Consider the following 19,573-nt stretch of genomic DNA (forward strand, 5'->3'; position numbering starts at 1 on the left):
GGGTAAATCAAATGAACAACAATAAAAAACCTTGCGATAATAATAATAACAATAATAATAATAATAATAACTTTATTTCGCACAGAATTCAGAAAGCTAACCACTTATTTACACTGAAGCTGTGCATAAGAAGAAGAAAAAGTGCGATAGAAAAATAGTGCGACAGAAAAAAAGTGCGATAGAAAAGACCAATCAGATTACATTATTTTTGAATTTCAAATGACGTAAACAAGATGGCGGACGACTGTTCTACTTAAGCATAAGAGAATAACTGCTCGAAAACTTGTTTTTTATAACATGGGGACTCATTTTTAAGGCGTTTTTTACCTGAACTGAGCAAGTTAAGTGTATTTTCTGTATTATTCTTGCTTTTGGACTTGGTTTGTGGAGCGTAATCAAGCAGATTGATGGTGCAATAGTTTGTTTTGTTGTGTAAGCAATAATTGTTACATTCGTTGAAGGAATATATTAAGCTTACACCAGTTTCCAAGAAAATATTAAGAAAGTATCGAGATGGAAGCTGAATCCAGTGCTGTTATCTCCATTAATGAGAATCCTATGGCTGAAAGGAATGTTCATGAAGAGCTACATGAACCAAATATCCAGGAAGTACAAGAGGAAGATGATATGAATGCTCAGTCGCAAAGCACAAAGAAGAAACGGAGAAGAAGACGAAGGAAGAAAGGAAGCACAGGAGACATTGAAGAATCAGCGAGAAATGATGAACCTGACAAGAGCTTAGAGGAAGAAAAAGAAGGGGTTGAAAAACCGACGAAAGAAAGACCTACGTCTGCTGCAAGTAGGATTTATCTTAAAAGCAAGAAGGATGATAGTGAAGGGGCAAAAGACTCTGCCGTAACCCCAGTAAAAGACGAAGAATCCGAAAATGGTGATGAAGAAGATGGAAAAAAACCTGGAAGCGGCAAACGCAAACGTAAGCGGAACAGGAAAAGGAAAAATACCCTTGAAGGTGATGTAGAAGGTGGAGAAAAAACTCCTGATTCCAAACCTATTGAACCCAAACCAACTAACTCGACACCAAAGGGGAAAGATCAGAGTCCAAGAAAGCATGGATCTCATAGCCCAATGAGTCACAAGAAGAGAGGTTACGAGACGTACTGGTCGTTTGAAAAGGTGTCTCAAGGGCTAAAAAGGGGAGAACTGTTAAAAGGTTCAATAAGAATCGGTAAAAGGAACTTTGAACTTGCTTGGGTAACAGTACAAGGGATGAAAAGAGATGTTCTACTAGAGGGAATGTTACCCAGAAACAGAGCTTTGGAGGGAGACGTAGTTGTGCTTCAGCTGGAACCAAAAAGCAAATGGAAAGTCATGAAGTCGGAACTCGACGACCACCAAGCAAGTGTTAATGCTACAAGTCTAGAAAATGAAGAGAAGAAGGATGAAGATGTGGAGGTTCTGGCCCAAAAACTTGGCGATACTCATTTGACTCCAAACAAGAAGTCATCATCGCCTTCATCGAAGAATGCGACACCAAATAAACCCCGCAATGCTGATGTTCCAGAAGAATTCCTTCAAAGAACGGCTTCTGTTGTTTACATCATCGAGAAAAAGCATTCACGTGCTGCAGGGGGACATTTGAAGCCGTTCAACAAGAAGAACGAAGGAAACCCTGATGCTCTTTTTTCGCCTTCAGACAGTCGGTTACCAAGGTTACGCATTCCGCACGATCGTTGCCCACCTTGCTTCTTCGACCGACCACAAGATTTTGCAAACACACTCTTTGTTGCACGAATAACCGACTGGCCTGAGAGCTCGTCATTCGACAATTATTTCGCGATCGGGACGATCGATAGAAGTCTGGGCGAGGCTGGCGAGATAATGCCGGAAACGGAAGCAATATTCTACGAGTATGAGATCGACTTTGAGCCTTTCTCAGACGAAGCTCTAGCTTGCTTGCCCCAAAAGCAACCATGGGTTATTCCAGATGATGAGCTAGCCAAGAGAAGGGACTTCAGAGATGAATGCGTTTTTACGATCGATCCTCTAACAGCCAGGGATCTTGATGATGCGCTACACTGCAAGAGACTTCCAGATGGTAACATTGAGGTAGGGGTCCACATAGCAGACGTAAGTTACTTCGTACGACAAGGGACCGCATTAGACGAAGCTGCTCAAAGTCGTGCTACCTCGACCTACATGGTACAAATGGTAGTACCTATGCTTCCAAGAAGGCTGTGTGAGGAGCTCTGCAGCTTAAACCCAGATGAAGATAGACTTACAGTCTCCGTTGTGTGGACGATGACTGAAAAGGGTGAAATACTAAACGACTGGAAGGGACGTGGTGTGATCAAGTCACGTGTCAAGTTAGCTTACGAGCATGCGCAGGAGATGATCCAGAAACCGAACAAGAAGTGGGAAGAAGGCGAGCTACCACCTATCTCCCAAAAAAGCAATGTGGAGGAAATTTCTTCTAAAGTTCGTCTTCTGAACAAAATTGCTGGCCATTTGAGACGTAACAGGTTTAGTAATGGTGCTCTGCGACTTGACCAGGTAATTTCCAGTAACTGTACTCATATTATAAAATATTACATTGCTGAAATCGCATCAGCAAATATTATATATTTTCTTGATAAGCTCCTGCTGGGTGGTAGGTGTAGGGTGGGGTGGGGTGGTTTTTAATTTAACATGGATTTCGCATTCTATTATGTATTCTTTTTTTGTATATTTTGGGGAATTTAAATTATAGATAATGAGTAGGTGTGGGGTTGGTTTGGGTGAGGGTGGTTCAGTATATTCTTACATAGATTTCTACACTTACATAATATTTTTAGATCTAGAATTTTATCTGTATTGTATTATTTAGATTTTAGTTTAGCACGTGCACGTTCTAGCCAGACTTTATTGTAAGCTCCTGTGTGTCTACGTGAATAGATAAATAACTTACTTACTCACTCACTCACTCACACACTCACTCACTCACTCACTCACTCAATCTAATGTTTCTGATGTTTAAATATTAGGTGAAGCTGCAGTTTGATTTGGACAAGGAGACTGGGATGCCTCTAGGCTATCACGTATATCAACAGCGAGAAAGCAACAAATTGATCGAAGAGTTCATGCTCTTAGCCAACATGGCTGTCGCCCATCACATCTACTCTGCATTCCCAAAGATTGCACTATTGCGTCGTCATCCAAAACCTGGACAGAGACAACTAGACGAATTAGTAAAACTCTGTAAGAGCCATGGTATTCCGTTCAATGCGCAGTCTTCAAAGACGATCCATCAGTCTCTTGCGAGGTTTCAATCGGGATCCGCAAAGAGGGAAATCCTTGTGCAGTACGCGATGAAGCCAATGAAGAATGCTGAATACTTTTGCGCCGGATCAGTAGAAGAGGATGATTTTTATCACTATGCTCTAAGTGTCCCGTTTTACACTCACTTTACCTCGCCCATACGAAGATACCCAGATATTATTGTTCACCGACTTCTTGTAGCAAGTCTTGGGCTGGACGTTAAAGTCGGTGAACAAAAAGACGACATGGATTATATCGTTAAGCAATGCAACGACCGCAAACTTGCTGCAAAACGTGCTGGAGAGCTCAGCAACGAGCTTTTCTTTGCTATCTTTGTCCGAGAGTGTGGTCCTCTGGAAGACGATGGTTTTGTACTAGCAGTGATGGATCAGTCATTGGATGTCTTTATGCCAAGTCTAGGCGTCACCAAAAGAATTTATTGTAAACATATCCAGAATATCAAGCGTTACAACTTCCTCAAGGGCGAAGAAAACCAACCAGCACAACTAAAGCTTGTCTGGGCAGCCAGCAAAGATGAAGGGAAGGATTCTAAAGCCATTGAGAAAACGCTGACTGTTTTTTCCAAGGTTCGTGTGTTGCTGACCACAGAGAGTCTCACCGAAGAAAAGGGCGAGAAAAGCAAGCACGTTAAAGTCTTTGCACGACTGATTCCACCAGATGGAGCTGTTGGTTTTGAGGTGAAGCCTAAGTCCTCTAATACACGTAGTATAAAGATTGCACAAGAAATATCTGAACCTCAAGACGTTAAGAAGCAACTGTTCACTGAAAAGGCTGAAGACTGCACCATCAAAAGCTCTGGGATTGAATGTGATGGGGTTGTGAGCGTCAAAGAAGAAGGACAAGGGGATAATGGGAGCGATAGTGATGATGTAATAGTCGAAGAAGAAGAAATAATAGACTAAGAAGAAACTGTCCTAAACACATCTGTAAGACGCATTTTGTTTCTTTTATAAGCTTTAAAGCGAAGGACATTGAATTGAACATTTTAGTTATTATATTTTAAGTTCGTAGGAAAACTAATGTATTTTTATTCTTATTCTTTTTGAGCTTTTTTGTGTATTCAACTTGATTTGACAGATCAGTATTTTCATTCATTTTATCTAGTAAGGAATTTTCGCAACCAGAATTATTAAGACCCCTTTCTTAGTTGTAAAGTAAAATTCTAAATTATACTAGAGTGCATACAATAAAACCGTGAAACACTTTGTAAACAATTGCACAAGTTTGCACGAATTGAGTAAGTTCAGGAAATAGAGCCATGAAAAAATTAACTAACACAATTGTACAAATTATCGCAAAGGTTCGTAGTTCTACGCCGGGTTTACTGAACTTATTAATCTGTGCAAATTTGTGCAATTTCTTACAGTATCTTTCACAATTTATATGGTATGTACTCAACCGTATACCTACAAATCTTTGTACTAATTCGTACAATTTTACTAGTAGCTTTTTCACGGATATATTGTATGATCTCTAATATCTATTGAAAAAATATTAAAAAATGGGGGTCACCGACTTCTTAGGAGAGCCAGAAGACGTCAAAGTGCTCCCTGCTATTTCACGATGAAAATCGCTAAAGATCAAGTTGACGTACTTCGTAAACAAGAGGCATTTTTGGTCGAAAAAATGAAAGATTTCCTAAGATATTTCTTTTAAAAACTGTCTCCTAAGACATTAAAGAATAATATCATGTAGAAATATTTGTTGAAATATGAAAATAATGTATATCTTTAGGTCTCAAACCTCATTTCATCCTGCGGTATTCGGTGATGCTTTGGCCTGCACTTTCGAACTAAACATTTTCTCAAAACTTTCCCATGCTTTTTTCTTCAAATTTTTATGATTCTTTTCAAATATATGAAAGAAAATATGTAGGTCTTCGAATTATTTCGGGGATATTTTGCAACGAAGAAGTGGAAAATTGGTTTCCTTGATGTTTTGCCCATCAAAACATTGGAATGACGTCATCAAGATTAGAGCGCGCGCACTACTCATGCGTAGAAAGGCTGCGCGTGAACAATGCGAGTGAACGTCCTTAATAGTAATCATAAAAAAAATGAATGCGAGTCAGAGCAAGAACAAATGAGCTATTTCTTCATCAGGCAAAGGAGAAGCAAAGTTTGATACGCCACTGAAATTAAATATCGTAAAAAGATACGCGTTTGTGCGAAGGGCACTATTTTTGGTCATCTTTATCACTTTCTTGAATCAATTCATCGTTCTACCAGGGTTAAGATTATCATCATCGGTATCATCTTCCAAGACTAGTTCTTGGACTTTTTGAATAAATTGGCAATCCATAATCGGCTTCAAACTACTGTCTGCTATCTTGAAAAATATACTCATTCCCAGCTCCGCATCACACTTTTTCTCTTGCTCGGAGCAGGCCGTTACCCCGTCCTATCTAATTAGCGCCCTGGACTAACGGAATTCCCAACTTTTTTCGATTAATACTGTCATGAGATCAAAGTGGATAAATATAATCTTTTAATCATACATCCTGCTCGATAGATTTTATGCGACAGCATAATATTTGATTATTGACTCTATGATGATGGTTATGACGATTATGATATTCATATAGCGCTCTTTTCCATATGGATATGTTCAAAGGCGCTTTACAATGATACATCCGTTGTCGATCTTATTCTTCATTTTACAACGGGAGGTCTTTTACTGTATTTCGGCACTATCTTTGCTTTAGTCTTAATAGTTGAAGATAAGCCAAGCTTTCTGACCTTTTATACTGATCTTAAATTAGAAAAGTAGTAATAAATTATGCGTTCGGTGGGTGTAATGAAATAGAGAGAATAAGAGAAAAAGAGAAAAATGCCTTGGGCATTTGATTTTTTTCTCTTATTCTCTCTATTAAATTAGAAAACAACACTTAGGATTCTGAACAAGTCGTTTTAGTCAAACACGTTCAATGCATGTTTCGAGAGATAAACTGCCATCTTCAGTGACAAAGAATACATCGATGGGAGAAGCTATATATATATATATATATATATACAGCCATTTGCAAAAATTATGGCCGTTTCAAATATAAATACAAGTATATCGAAAGTATATCAGACAGGGCGGGATATCTTTCTTGATATTTTTTTCAGAAAGCCCTAGTGATAGACAACTCGAGGAATGATATTATATATAATGAAACAAAGTAAATTGTTGATTAAGCACGGGCTTAAGCCAGTGAATATAAATGCACTTCTTTTAAGTTGAGGCTAAATTTGGACGCAGCCTGACCGATTATGGCTAATTTATGAAGAAAATTCCGGATGTGACGCTACAGCTACAGCTTTGCGGCAGGATCGGAGTTACTGTGACCAGATATACAATTGATGGTTTTCAAACCATTCCCAAGAGAATTAAATAACAAAAGACACGGCGGCCATGTTGAAGGATATAACAAAAGAATTCATTGACAATTCTTTTGTTAAGTTCCTCCAACATGGCCGCCGTGAAAACCATCAATAGGCACACTGGCATAAGCCCGTGCTTAATCAACACGTCTTAGTTTGTCATTTGTCGTTTTTCCGTCAAAACTACTTATGAACTCCAGACCAGACGACAACAATCTCTATTCAGTACATTTTGCAATCGCTTTCTCTGTTTTCCTCTTATCGACCTTTTTCACTTTGCTAACAGTTGCGCATCCCGCTCTTATCAAAGCCGCGAAAAAGGAAGTACGGTTGTTCGGTACGCACGATTTTCGTCTGTCGATTTGAAAGGCATGTGTTGGTATTAGCACCTTTTACTATACCAAGCTTTGAATAAAATTTGATCAGTATCTTCGATCAGCCCTTACTTTTTATATTCTTCTTTTCTCAGACCCCTCCCATAATTTCCCGGGGGGGGGGGGGGGGGGGACTCCGGGAAAAAAGTACCGGGGATGCTCCTCGGAAATTTTCAAAAAGACCCCTCATTTTTAACCCATAAGAGATACCACAACAAATAATATTAAAACAAATTATATATAATATTAAATAAAATTAAAAGAAATGCAAAGATAGGATGTTTAAAATTTGTTTAATGACTGGAATTGAGTACACCACTGAGCTTCCCACTGGTAAAGGTTTACGAAAACGTCTTCATAATAAACACTGTGCATTAAGTCTGGCATATAAAAAGCGCCTAGGATAAGCCATATCGATGCGCGCTTCTCTCCTTTTCCTACACCCTAAGATATACCAGAAAATGCTGATTTTCAAAAATTCGCATTTAACACCCTAAAAGATACCAAATCGCGAATTGTTACCCCTAAGAGATACGACGAGCATCTCCGGAGTAGCCCCCCCTCCGGGCATAATATCCAGTAAAGTATAACGTAGCCTCCTTCGCAGCCGTTCTTAGGGTCGTCACGCAACGTGACGACCCTAAGAACGGCTGCAAAGGAGGCTAAGTATAACGCTGCAGGGACTCTAAACTATAGGGCATTAAATGCCTGATGGCTAGTCGAAACATACCAATCTCTGGATTCCTGTTTTGAAACGTGCGTCTATGAACAAAACAGGAAGTGTGTCGGGACGGCACCAAATACGTAGTATCACGCAAATATTAGAACAACAAATTTATAAAACATTTTATAATTTAAGTATCTTTATATCAATAACTCTATTTTCAAAATAGTACTTTGGATTTTATTTAGATTTCTAATCTAATTATGACTTAAACACTTTTTTTGACGTGATTTTTTGGCATTTTGCCCGGGCTGACCCCTAAAATAAATGTTACATCACTAAACGTCACGAGTGATGCAACAAAGCGAAAGAACAAATTATTAGTCTTCGGTTTCATACAGAAGAAACATGGTGGACTAAAGGGAAAAAGTTGTTCGCCGTACACTTAGATTTTAATATCATGGGGAAGATTTTCCTCATAATAATTGCAATCTTAGGTTCTTGTACGGTAAATGAAGCGTTGAGATGTTGTACGTGCGCTAATGGAAACTCAATAGACGTCTCCTATCGAGAATGTAAGAATAACAACACGTGCAACTGGACTTGTAGTAAGTAGTTATTACGATTTTCTTTCCTTAAAGATTAATTTGAGCTCTCTATCTAGTATGATAAGCCTTTCTACCGTCAAGATTCCATATGTTTGGCCAATGATAATAGCGTCTACTGTCGTCTCTATTACGACTTCTACTCACTTTCGGTATTGCGTACAGGAAATCATAGTCTCCTTTGCAGCCGTTCTTAGTACGTATAGTTTACAAATGGCGTATATAACCAATCATCGTATGATATAGATAATCTTAATTCCAATTCTTAAAAGTTTGTTTCGATTTAAAATGATATTATAAGCTGAATGTACAGAGCAAATTCCTTTTACTATTTCCATATAATGTTTTTATTATTTCCATATCTTTTTATATGAAGTATTTATAGTGGTAGAATGCAGGACTACGACCCAAATGGGTTAAAAGAAATATCCTTTACCCCTAGCAGTGCACACTGATGAAATATAGTTAAAAAAGGCAGAACAGAAAAGAAAGTTACGACATGTAAATAAGTATAGATTTCAAAGTCAGACATTTCGGTTATGCAGATTTCAGATATCACATAATACATGCAAAAAAAAAAAAAAAAACAACAAAAAACAAACAAACAAAAAGACAGAATATTACAAGAGTTTTACTGAGATAGTGTCTGAGTTTATTCAGCAGTCGTATTGAAAAAACTCTTCAAGCGATTGATAAGTTTTGTTCTCTAGATAATAGATTTAATCTCTTAGAAAACAGCTTTTTGATAATGATAATATATCTAATCTCTAAAGAGGAAGCTTAGATCACAATGTATGAAACATAAAATATAGAAAGTATTGGTACCAATCTGTACCTACTTCAAATTAAACTATAAGCACCGAATAAATCTTAATCCCAGCCTACAATGTAAGGCAAAGCTGCCCGTCATATGCTATTACGTCAACGTATCCTATTTCTATATATGCCCTGTGTATTTTCATTCTTTATCGCTACCAAACAAAACGCAAATCAATTCATTAGCATTTCATTTCATCATAAATTTCGCAAAAATTAGGAAAAAAATTACCGTATCAATTTTATAATGCTGGTATATCGTTGCCACGAGGGGGGGGGGGGGGTGGTTGGGGTTTCGTGGGGGGGGGGGGGGGGGGCATGGCGAATGAATGATTCATGATTCTTTCAGTAGAAACAAAATATAACCGAACCCCCTTCATTAAACGGATAGCTCGTTGCACCGTCGCGAGATTTTCTTCTCATATTTACTGTAAAATAACACGCTCTTGGAGTGTGCATCGGGTTGCCCAATGTGCTGGTATGATGAAGCTTATTTGTACCGCTATTTGGGGGGAAGGAACACTACTGATGCGGCTTTGTAGACGGAAAAAACGTCACTAAGTTTCAATATGCTCTCCATGTTGTTGAATTACACAATAACCTTTGACCTGACAAAGACTCGTTTTGACTGACGAAATAAGTATATTTATTTCGAGAACAGGGTACATGGCCAAATAAGCGACATCAATTCGTTTAGAAATATGTTTGAATGGTTATTTGTTTTTCGCTAACCATTCTGAAGTTCTCGATCTCTCCATTGTTGTTTATATTCTTCAAATATAGTTTTCTTTTAAATATCCAAATCAACTGTGAAACTCGGTTAGTAAAAGGATTCAAAACTTAGCAAAGTATATACGGCCAAAGTTACCAGCTCTATTACCGCGTAGCATTTAACGAATATGCCTTATACGGAAAGCCGTATTTTCCTTTAGGCTAAACTAACCCAAGCAATTGCAGCCAGAATACTGCTGACTGAGTAGGTGTATTAATGCTAATAAATATGTGAATTCTAATCCTAGAAATCTTCTTTTACTGCTCCATTATATTACTTCTAAAGCCCGGAATTACATCGTCAGCTACCAAGCCAATGTATGAGCCATTAACCTATGAGTAGATATGAAATGAGAGTTCTACAACATGAGGAGCGAGGAGCCGGCGGAGCCAGGCTACCACCCCTCCCCCACAATTTTCGGAGCCGGCGGAGCCAGGCTACCACCCCTCCCCCACAATTTTCCGGAGCCGGTGGAGCCAGATCCCAGACCACCCCACTCCTCCCCCACGATTGTTACCGATTGCTTAAGAATGAATTTAGAAACAAAAGAGAGGGGGCTTCTCTCCTAAGATTCTTGTTGAATAACCATTTTTAGCGGTTCTACGCGCCATGAGGAGCTCGGAGCCGTTAAAGGCAGGCCCCAGACCACCCCACTCCTCCCCCACAATTGTTACTGACTGCAAAAATGAATTTAGGAACGAATGAGAGGGGGCTTCTTTTCTAAAATCCTTGTTAAATAACCATTATGATGGGTTGATACTTATCGACCGCTAGATATTGTTTTGGAAATATATAAATTCATAATTTCATTCAGTTCGCATGAGGTTGATCTACTGTTGAGTGTTTATTGCAAGTTATTGCAATTTTTCTTTTACAACGATACGGCGGTACACGTAGTGGCGATGAAACGTATTGACTCTACAAGAATTAAGAATAGGCCGACTTTTATATTTACTTATTTTTCCCTTCTTCAGAATGACAAAAACCCCAACCAGGGAATTGTGAGAAATGTATTACATGAACATAATATTAAAGAGCTCTTGTTCAAGTAAGATTTGAAGGAAAAAAAATGTATTTTGAATTAATGAGGCTGTGAACTACTTTCAGAACAAGGTTTTGATTGCATCACCTTTCTTGGGTTGACAAGGTTAATCCCCTCTGTCAAATGTTATTTGTTTAAACAGCGGGAAATAAAAGGCCTCTAATGCCCATTGGTTTCATTCTTAATATCGATTCTTTTCAATGATGACGGTTTTCTTAAAGTGCCCCTGTTGCCCCTAGTGCCCCTGTGAGCAGCGCATGAGTAAAATGAGCAGAACAAGAGGACATCTCTATAACTATTTAACTACATTTAATAGAATTTCATTGCAAAAAAAAAGTACATTTAATTTTTCTTTCTAGTTCACTACCCTTCGACGTTTCGGACGCTGATGATATCGCAAATCTTCCTCTTCATCTGTGTCATCTTTTTTTTCAAGTGGTCCAAATGAATTGTTTAGCAGATGTTTACGCTGTTGAATCACAACTTGAGTCGCCTCTTTCCAGTCAGTCATCTGTGTCCATGAGCTCCTGTCTAGTTTTCATGATTTTTCGGAAATACGGGTCCTTCTTCAATGTGTGCATCAATTCTAACTTTTCCAACAAAACTTTTTTCAGCTCCTTTCTATAGACTAGTAACATGCTGTTATGCGCTTTGACTGCAGCACTTTCTTCGCTTTCTCCTTCATGCAGGTAGTTTTCCATTTGACCCTCTAACTCTTCCTGATGACTTTATTAAATGTAGTTAAATAGTTATAGAGATGTCCTCTTGTTCTGCTCATTTTACTCATGCGCTGCTCACAGGGGCACTAGGGGCAACAGGGGCACTTTAAGAAAACCGTCATCATTGAAAAGAATCGATATTAAGAATGAAACCAATGGGCATTAGAGGCCTTTTATTTCCCGCTGTTTAATCAAATAACATTTGACAGAGGGGATTAACCTTGTCAACCCAAGAAAGGTGATGCAATCAAAACCTTGTTCTGAAAGTAGTTCACAGCCTCATTAATTCAAAATACTTTTTTTTTCTTCAAATCTTACTTGAACAAGAGCTCTTTAATATTATGTTCATGTAATACATTTCTCACAATTCCCTGGTTGGGGTTTTTGTCATTCTGAAGAAGGGAAAAATAAGTAAATATAAAAGTCGGCCTATTCTTAATTCTTGTAGAGTCAATACGTTTCATCGCTAGTACGTGTACCGCCGTATCGTTGTAAAAGAAAAATTGCAATAAATTGCAATAAACACTCAACAGTAGATCAACCTCATGCGAACTGAATGAAATTATGAATTTATATATTTCCAAAACAATATCTAGCAGTTGAGAAAGTATCAACCCATCATAATGGTTATTTAACAAGGATTTTAGAAAAGAAGCCCCCTCTCATTCGTTCCTAAATTCATTTTTGCAGTCAGTAACAAATCGTGGGGGAGGAGTGGGGTGGTCTGGGGCCTGGCTTTACCGGCTCCGGAAAATTGTGGGGGAGGGGTGGTAGCCTGGCTCCGCCGGCTCCTTGCTCCTCATGTTGCAGAACTCTCATTTCATATCTACTCCTATGAACACGTCATTCAGATGAATATATATATACTCTTGCGCAACTTTGCGTTTTTTTGCGAGATGGAGAAGACATAACAAGACGCCTTACAGGCGTTCACTGGGTTGCCTGTATCATGCACAATGCAGAGGCCTCGTTGCAATGTTAATCAAAAGATAATGGAATGCTTCACAGAAAAGAATGCTTTCGTTAAACTTGTCCAAGACGATCTTCTCCCTTAAGGTATTCTATACATGATATTAAAATATTTGCAGGTTCTGCTCTTTTTTAGGCCACAAAATGAACAGTTTTGCGTTATGCATGTCACACAGAATGTCACACTACTTAGTTGTGAATTTGGTCTTGCGCCATGACGCACAAGATCAAATATCCCAGTGTTCTCTGTCAGAATCACCAAAATAGTGCAATAGTACACAGAAGTCTTCACGGCACCACCCAATAGTCCTTTGCGAGCATATGATGGTCCAAGTGCAGTAAATGTTCTTGTCAGTAAACTTTGCAAAGAAAAATAGGAAAAAGACGTCTACTCTTCGCGGATCGATATTGCTTATATGAGTGATAACGTCTGATCGAACTTAAACGGGCTTATAAGCAACAGTAGAATAGGAATACATATTTTACTTGCCTTATTAAAGATTTAAATCTATTAAAAAATGGATTTAAAAAAAAGAATTTTTTGTGGATAAGACGGGATTCGAACCCACCAAAAGAAATTTAAAAACACGATTTCACTTTGCCATACCCCCGAGACATCCGCAGAGCTGAGGCGGCGTATGGACTTCGGACCTGACGGCGATTATATCCTTCTGCCCTTAGGTGTACGAATTACGCAAGAAAATGTTCTAGCCGAAGCATCAGGGGAGAGACCAGCCGGCCCCCAGACCATATCGGCTAATCCCTTGCATCTCTGCCACGCACGGAATCGGTTGAAAAAATACTGTTAAAAAGACTAGTCTATTCGGTGCATTGTTTTCACGGTTATTGTTATGCTGATTCACCTGGAACCGTGGTCCAGAGGATAAATCGTTGTCGTTCAAGATACTGAGCCAAGCTCGCCCGAGGAGGGTTAACGTTAGATGGGTGACCTTCTTTTTCTTTTTCTTTTTCTTTTTCTTTTTCTTTTTCTTTTTCTTTTTCTTTTTCTTTTTCTTTTCCTTTTTTTTTTTTTTTTTTTCTTTTTTCTTATTCTTTTTCTTTTTCTTTTTTCTTTTTTCTTTTTTCTTTTTTTTTTGATTTCTGATTTTTAAAATAATAGAATATAGAATCAGTGAAATTTTCTACTTTTGAGTAACCTATTCCTGTCTACCCAAATCCGTCAAATTGAAATCTAGCTAGCTAAGGAAAAAAAGGAACTGCCGGCCATTTAGTATGGGCTAAATGACCAGCAGCCGGTCAAGAATTTCATCCATACGATAAAACAAACCAAACTTAAAACTTGAACAAACCTTTTCATGCTTTCTATGATATCGTTTATAGCACTAGCTTTATTAAATTGAATTTCATAGAAATTTAAAAAATGTAAGTAAAAATTTGACAAGTATAAATGACTTAAAACAAGGTGAAGGCGATCTACCACGGGGAATTGAATTTTAGAAATTACATCTCGACAGAAGGCGTTCCTCTGGAACGTCAGAAGGAGTGTGGGTGGAGTAGCGAATTTTTCAAAGATCACAACACGCAAAAGGACACCAAAGCTTATCTTAAAAATTACATCGACAGAAGGCGTCCCTCTGCAGCGTGTGAAGGAGTGCGGAGTAGCGAGTTTTACAAAGATCACAACACCAAATAAGACTGGAAGTCGTATTTCCTTTAGGTTCTACTAACCCACGCGATTGAAGCCAGAATACTGCCGACTGAGTAGCTGTATTAATACAAATAAATATCTGAATTACAGTCGCAGAAATCTTCTTTTACCGCTCAATTATATTACTTCTAAAGCCCGGAGTTACAGCCTCAGCCGCTAAGGCAGCGTATGAGCCCTTAATCTATGAACACGTCATTCAAATCCATATATGGGTACTCCTGCGCAAAAATGCATTTTTCGCGAGATGGAGAAGAAAATAAACGAGGGGCTCTTGGAGCGTGCACTGGGTTGCCCTATGTGCGGGTATGCTGGAACTTATTTAACACTTGATCTTTAACAACTAGAATTCGCGAAACATCTTGGTAGTGGGAGTCAAATGACGCCATCATGCAAACGCCCTATTTAAGCGATGCTGTGATATTCACCAAAAGGTGAAGCATGCTCGTTTGTTGATTTGTGCCGCTTGCAGAGATAAGTAGAATTGGAATCAAAAAACCTCTCTCCGTTATTTATAAAATTCGCTTGTGTTAAAAATACTAAAACAATTATTCGCTTCAAGACGTATACCACATTCACACCTAAACGTGTTTAGTTAAACTATGTTTTCATTAGGAAAAAAATTGAGAAACTAGAAACCTACAATATAATGAAACTTTCTAAAATATTATCAGAGCAAGACAAAGGATAGTTTACATGCATTATTTCACCAAATATTGTGCAGTGTTCGTAGATAGTTTTCCAAACCTGTTTAGTTAAACCAGTTTTAAACAGTTTTAAGCCTTGGTGTGAATGGGGTAGTAGATTTGTTACCAATGGGCGCGGCAGATTTATTATATTCACATGTGTAAAAATACTAATGATACATATTCCTCATTTTTTAGGTGTACCAAGACAATGTGGGCCCCTGTTTTTTGACCCCACAGCAAAAGAAGGTATAAGTAAAATAAATAATTATGATGATAATAATAATCAGAATATGCGTATGAGAATATATATATGAAATATATATTTGTACTGCGGTCGTAATTTATCAAAATCAGAATGTATGAGTCAATCAGAATTGTCAGGTATAAGCTAATCAGAATTGTCAGATATAAGCCAATCAGAATTGTCATGTATCAGCCAATCAGAATTGTCAGATATAAGCCAATCAGAATTGTCATGTATCAGTCAATCAGAATTACCATGTATAAGCCAATAAGAATTGTCATGTATCAGTCAATCAGAATTACCATGTATAAGCCAATAAGAATTGTCATGTATCAGTCAATCAGAATTGCCATGTATAAGCCAATCAGAATTGTCATTTAGCAGCCAATCAAAATTGTCATGTATAAGCCAATCAAAATTTTCATATATTGATCCATTGAATCCCATTGCATCCCGTTTTACCCAATGTTAGACACGCTAGATTTACCTTTTTAAATGCACGAATATACTTTCCAAAGGAATGACACGGGATCTAAAATGGGAACATTGCACTGCCGAAACGAATAAGTTCTATTTGTTTTAGTAAACAAATCATGAGATTTTTTTAGGTATTAATAGCTAATCAGAATTCAATACAAATAATCTGTGATATTACTTCCTCAGGACCACCAAATGTGACATCTGAAGTCTATGTGTATCACGCCTTTAAAAATGAAGGGATCAACTTATCTTGTAAAATTCGATCAAATCCTGAAGCTAATGTAACCTGGTTGTTCAATGGTAAAGATATTCGTTCCTACCCAAACAAGGACCATTTTACGGAGAAAACGAGTGACTGTGGTTCGGTTCTCACTAGTATGATGACACTGACCAGTGATGGAGGACGGTTCGCATGTCTGGCTCAGAACGTCATGGGGTATGGAAACCATACCTTTAAAGTCGATGTTATACGTAAGTACGAAATATCATTTTCAATAATAAGTGACAGGCCGAGTGCACTGCTGCTACGCCTTTTAGTCTTGAGTGAAGTCACGCTACGCCTTTAAGTCTTGAGTGAAGTCACGCTACGTCTCTTAGTCTTGAGTAAAGTCACGCTACGCCTTTTAGTCTTGAGTGAAGTCACGCTACGTCTCTTAGTCTTGAGTAAAGTCACGCTACGCCTTTTAGTCTTGAGTGAAGTCACGCTACGCCTTTTAGTCTTGAGTGAAGTCACGCTACGTCTTTTTGTCTTGAGTGAAGTCACGCTACGCCTTTTAGTCTTGAGTGGAGTTACGCTACGTCTTTTTGTCTTGAGTGAAGTCACGCTACGCCTTTTAGACTTGAGTGAAGTCCCAATCGCACCTGATGGTAAGCAGAAAGCGCAATGCGGTCGTCGGAGCAAAGTTGGAGGTGAGAGTTCATTTAGAAATAAGTTTAATTTAGAAGAATTAATTTATATTTTTCAGCAAGCAAAGTGGTCAGACCACGTGTTACTGACCTCAGCATTGATACTGAAGAACACAAGGCGTATCTTGGCACCACCTTCAATTTGTCATGCACTGTAAACTTTAACCCTGCGGCCAACAGTTTGCCACAAATCGCCTTTGTAAGGCATGGAAAAAAAGTATGGGACATTCCTGGAAAATATGAAAACTTTCCAAAGGCAGTCGTGATTGGGGCTTTGCACACAAGGAAGTTGTCATTGAAGAATGTGACCATAGAAGAAGAAGGCAACTGGAGTTGTTATGGCTCTGAAAATGGAATTCGTGGAGACTTTAAAACACTGCACTTAAAAATTGGTAATACACTTCAATTTCTATTAATCATATTATCATTCGAATAAACAGGACCGTAAATATTGAACAGACACATTACTAATAACAATAGCAATAGACAACAACAGAACAATCAACAACAATACCACCACCAACACCATCACCAACACCAACAACAACACCACCACCAACACCAATACCAACACCACCACCAACACCACCACCAACACCACCAACACCACCACCAACACCAACAACACCCCATCTACCGACACCATCACCAACACCACCCCCAACACAAACACCATCACCAACACCACCACCAACACCATCACCACCCCCAACACCACCACCAACACCACTACCACCCCCAACACCAACACCACCAACAACAACACACATCAACAGCAACACCAACACCACCACCAACACCAACAACAACACCCATCAACATCAACACCAACACTAACACCAATACTAATAGCAATACCAACAACAATAACCGCACTAGCAACAACAGCATTTCTTTTTGTGTGCTATCTATTTACATATAAACGTACAATTACATACAAACAAAATCGTTTTTTTTTCTTCAAGATACCTGTCCTGCTGGATATTACTGTCCATGGAACGAAAGTACAAAACACGAGTGTCCTTATGGAACGTATAGTGATAGCTCGACGAACGTCACCTACCACTGTACCAAATGTCCAGGAGAGTACCCTTCTTCCAAACCCATATCTTATTCTGGTCCTGTCAAATCAATCCAGGAATGTCCAAGAGTCACAGGTATCTAAGATATGAGAAACTAGTTTTAAAACGCTTCTTTCTTAGTTGAGATTTGGTGATAAAAAAAGCTGAGAAAAAAGCAGGAAAGACAAGGGGGAAAAGATAAAACAAGAAAAAGGAAAGAAAAAAAGAGAGAAAGAGGAAAAGAGATCGTCATTAAGACGTGTGTAAGAATTCTTTTGTGTTAACAATATTCTTCTTCTTCTCAGCTTCACAAAAACTCCTCCGCAACCCGACATCTAATAATGGTCTAGTTGTTGGTATCATCGCGGCTTTCTTCGCCGTTATTTTAATCGTCGTTGTTATCAAGTTCAAAAAGAAATGCAAGCAATTCCTGTTAAAGACAATAAGTGTAAACAGCTTAGTCGCAGATCCTGAATTGGTAATTAACGACTTCTGCGTTAATTCCGACTCTGAACAAAGGCTGTTTAATTCAGGTAAGCTAACTAAGAACAACCGTCTTCTCCTTTTTGGAGCATTTTAGCCCTACTTCGGGGGCGAAAGTCGTTGCAATATACGAAAATAGTATGCAGCGATCACACATAATGAATGGATAAGACAGGGATTTAATTTGCATCAGTAATCATCATTGTCATCATCATCATCATCATGTATCATTATCATCATCATATATCATCATTGTTATCATCATTATTATGTATCATAATCAATAATGTATCATTATCAACATGTATCATCATTATTATTGTCATCATGTATCATCATGTATCATTATCATCATTATTATTGTCATCATGTATCATCATCATGTATCATCATCATCATGTATCATTATTGTCATCATCATCTTGTATCATCATCAGTTATCATCATCATGTATCATAATCATTCTTATCATCATATATCATCATCATGTATCATCATCATGTATCATCATCATGTATCATCATCATGTATCATCAACATGTATCATCATCATTCTTATCATCATGTATCATCATTCATCATTATCATCATTGTCAGCATCATCATCATTCGTATCATCATGTATCACCTTCATCATTGTTTTGAGTTTTAATAAATGATTTTTATTGAATTTGATGAAATGTAAATGTTTTTATTGATATCAAAGTGTTAACTTCTACTTTATTGCAAAGTGCTTTTCTATGTATTTAATTGAATCATTGTCTTATGTTATTAATATTATAAAAATTTCAAAATTAAAAAAAAAGGTGAATGTCCTTATCTTTTTAAAACTGTAAAGCGTTATTGAACTCACGGATATTAACGCTAAAGAAATTATCAATTATTATTATAATATCATTTATCATCATTTATAATAATCATTGTCATTATCATCATGCATCATCACCATCATCATCATGTATCATGATCATTGTTATCATCCTCATGTATTTAGTTTAATTTAATTTACAGCTTTTATGACGCATTTCGCTACGTCTCAATGCGTTTACAATGTGTATCACAAAAAAACTATAATTAAGACATAAGAATTATAATATATATATATAGATAACTAGACTAAAATGTTATAATAATGATAATCTAAAACAAATTAATTAATATATATCAATCACCATCATGTATCATCATCATTGTTATCATCCTCATGTATCATCATCATTGTTATCATGTGTCATCATTTATCATAATCATTGTCATCATCATCATGTATCATCACCATCATCATCATGTATCATCATTGTTATCATCCTTATGTATCATCATCATTTTTATCATCATGTGTCATCATTTGTCATCATTGTCATCATCATCGATCATCATCATTGTTATCACCATCATGTATCATCATCATTGTTATCATCATGTGTCATAATTTATAATAA

The 19,573-nt window shown here is 37.6% G+C and overlaps 2 protein-coding genes across 3 annotated transcripts in view; both read left to right on the forward strand.

Annotated features, from left to right (window-relative positions):
• Nucleotides 1-239: 239 nt before the first annotated feature.
• Nucleotides 240-5,009, forward strand: LOC116297931 (DIS3-like exonuclease 2). Its single transcript, XM_031706255.2, has 2 exons — nt 240-2,511; nt 2,982-5,009. The coding sequence occupies exons 1-2, from the start codon at nt 514-516 to the stop codon at nt 4,176-4,178; spliced, it is 3,195 nt and encodes a 1,064-aa protein (XP_031562115.2). The 5' UTR covers nt 240-513; the 3' UTR covers nt 4,179-5,009.
• Nucleotides 5,010-8,049: 3,040 nt separating this feature from the next.
• LOC116297929 (uncharacterized) overlaps nt 8,050-19,573 on the forward strand; it is a 12,880-nt gene continuing 1,356 nt past the window's right edge. For both annotated transcript variants that reach the window (XM_089039188.1, XM_089039189.1), the window contains exons 1-6: nt 8,050-8,287; nt 15,153-15,203; nt 15,865-16,152; nt 16,647-16,979; nt 17,553-17,744; nt 17,954-18,181. In XM_089039188.1, coding sequence (XP_088895314.1) covers nt 8,140-8,287; nt 15,153-15,203; nt 15,865-16,152; nt 16,647-16,979; nt 17,553-17,744; nt 17,954-18,181 — 1,240 coding nt within the window. In that variant the 5' untranslated portion in view covers nt 8,050-8,139. The remainder of the gene's footprint in view (nt 8,288-15,152; nt 15,204-15,864; nt 16,153-16,646; nt 16,980-17,552; nt 17,745-17,953; nt 18,182-19,573) is intronic.

The sequence above is a fragment of the Actinia tenebrosa genome, unplaced genomic scaffold, assembly GCF_029948245.1.
Source record: "Actinia tenebrosa isolate PJP-AT-01 unplaced genomic scaffold, QUT_ActTen_1.0 PGA_scaffold6__47_contigs__length_16458017, whole genome shotgun sequence".
In the NCBI taxonomy this organism is placed as follows: domain Eukaryota; kingdom Metazoa; phylum Cnidaria; class Anthozoa; order Actiniaria; family Actiniidae; genus Actinia; species Actinia tenebrosa.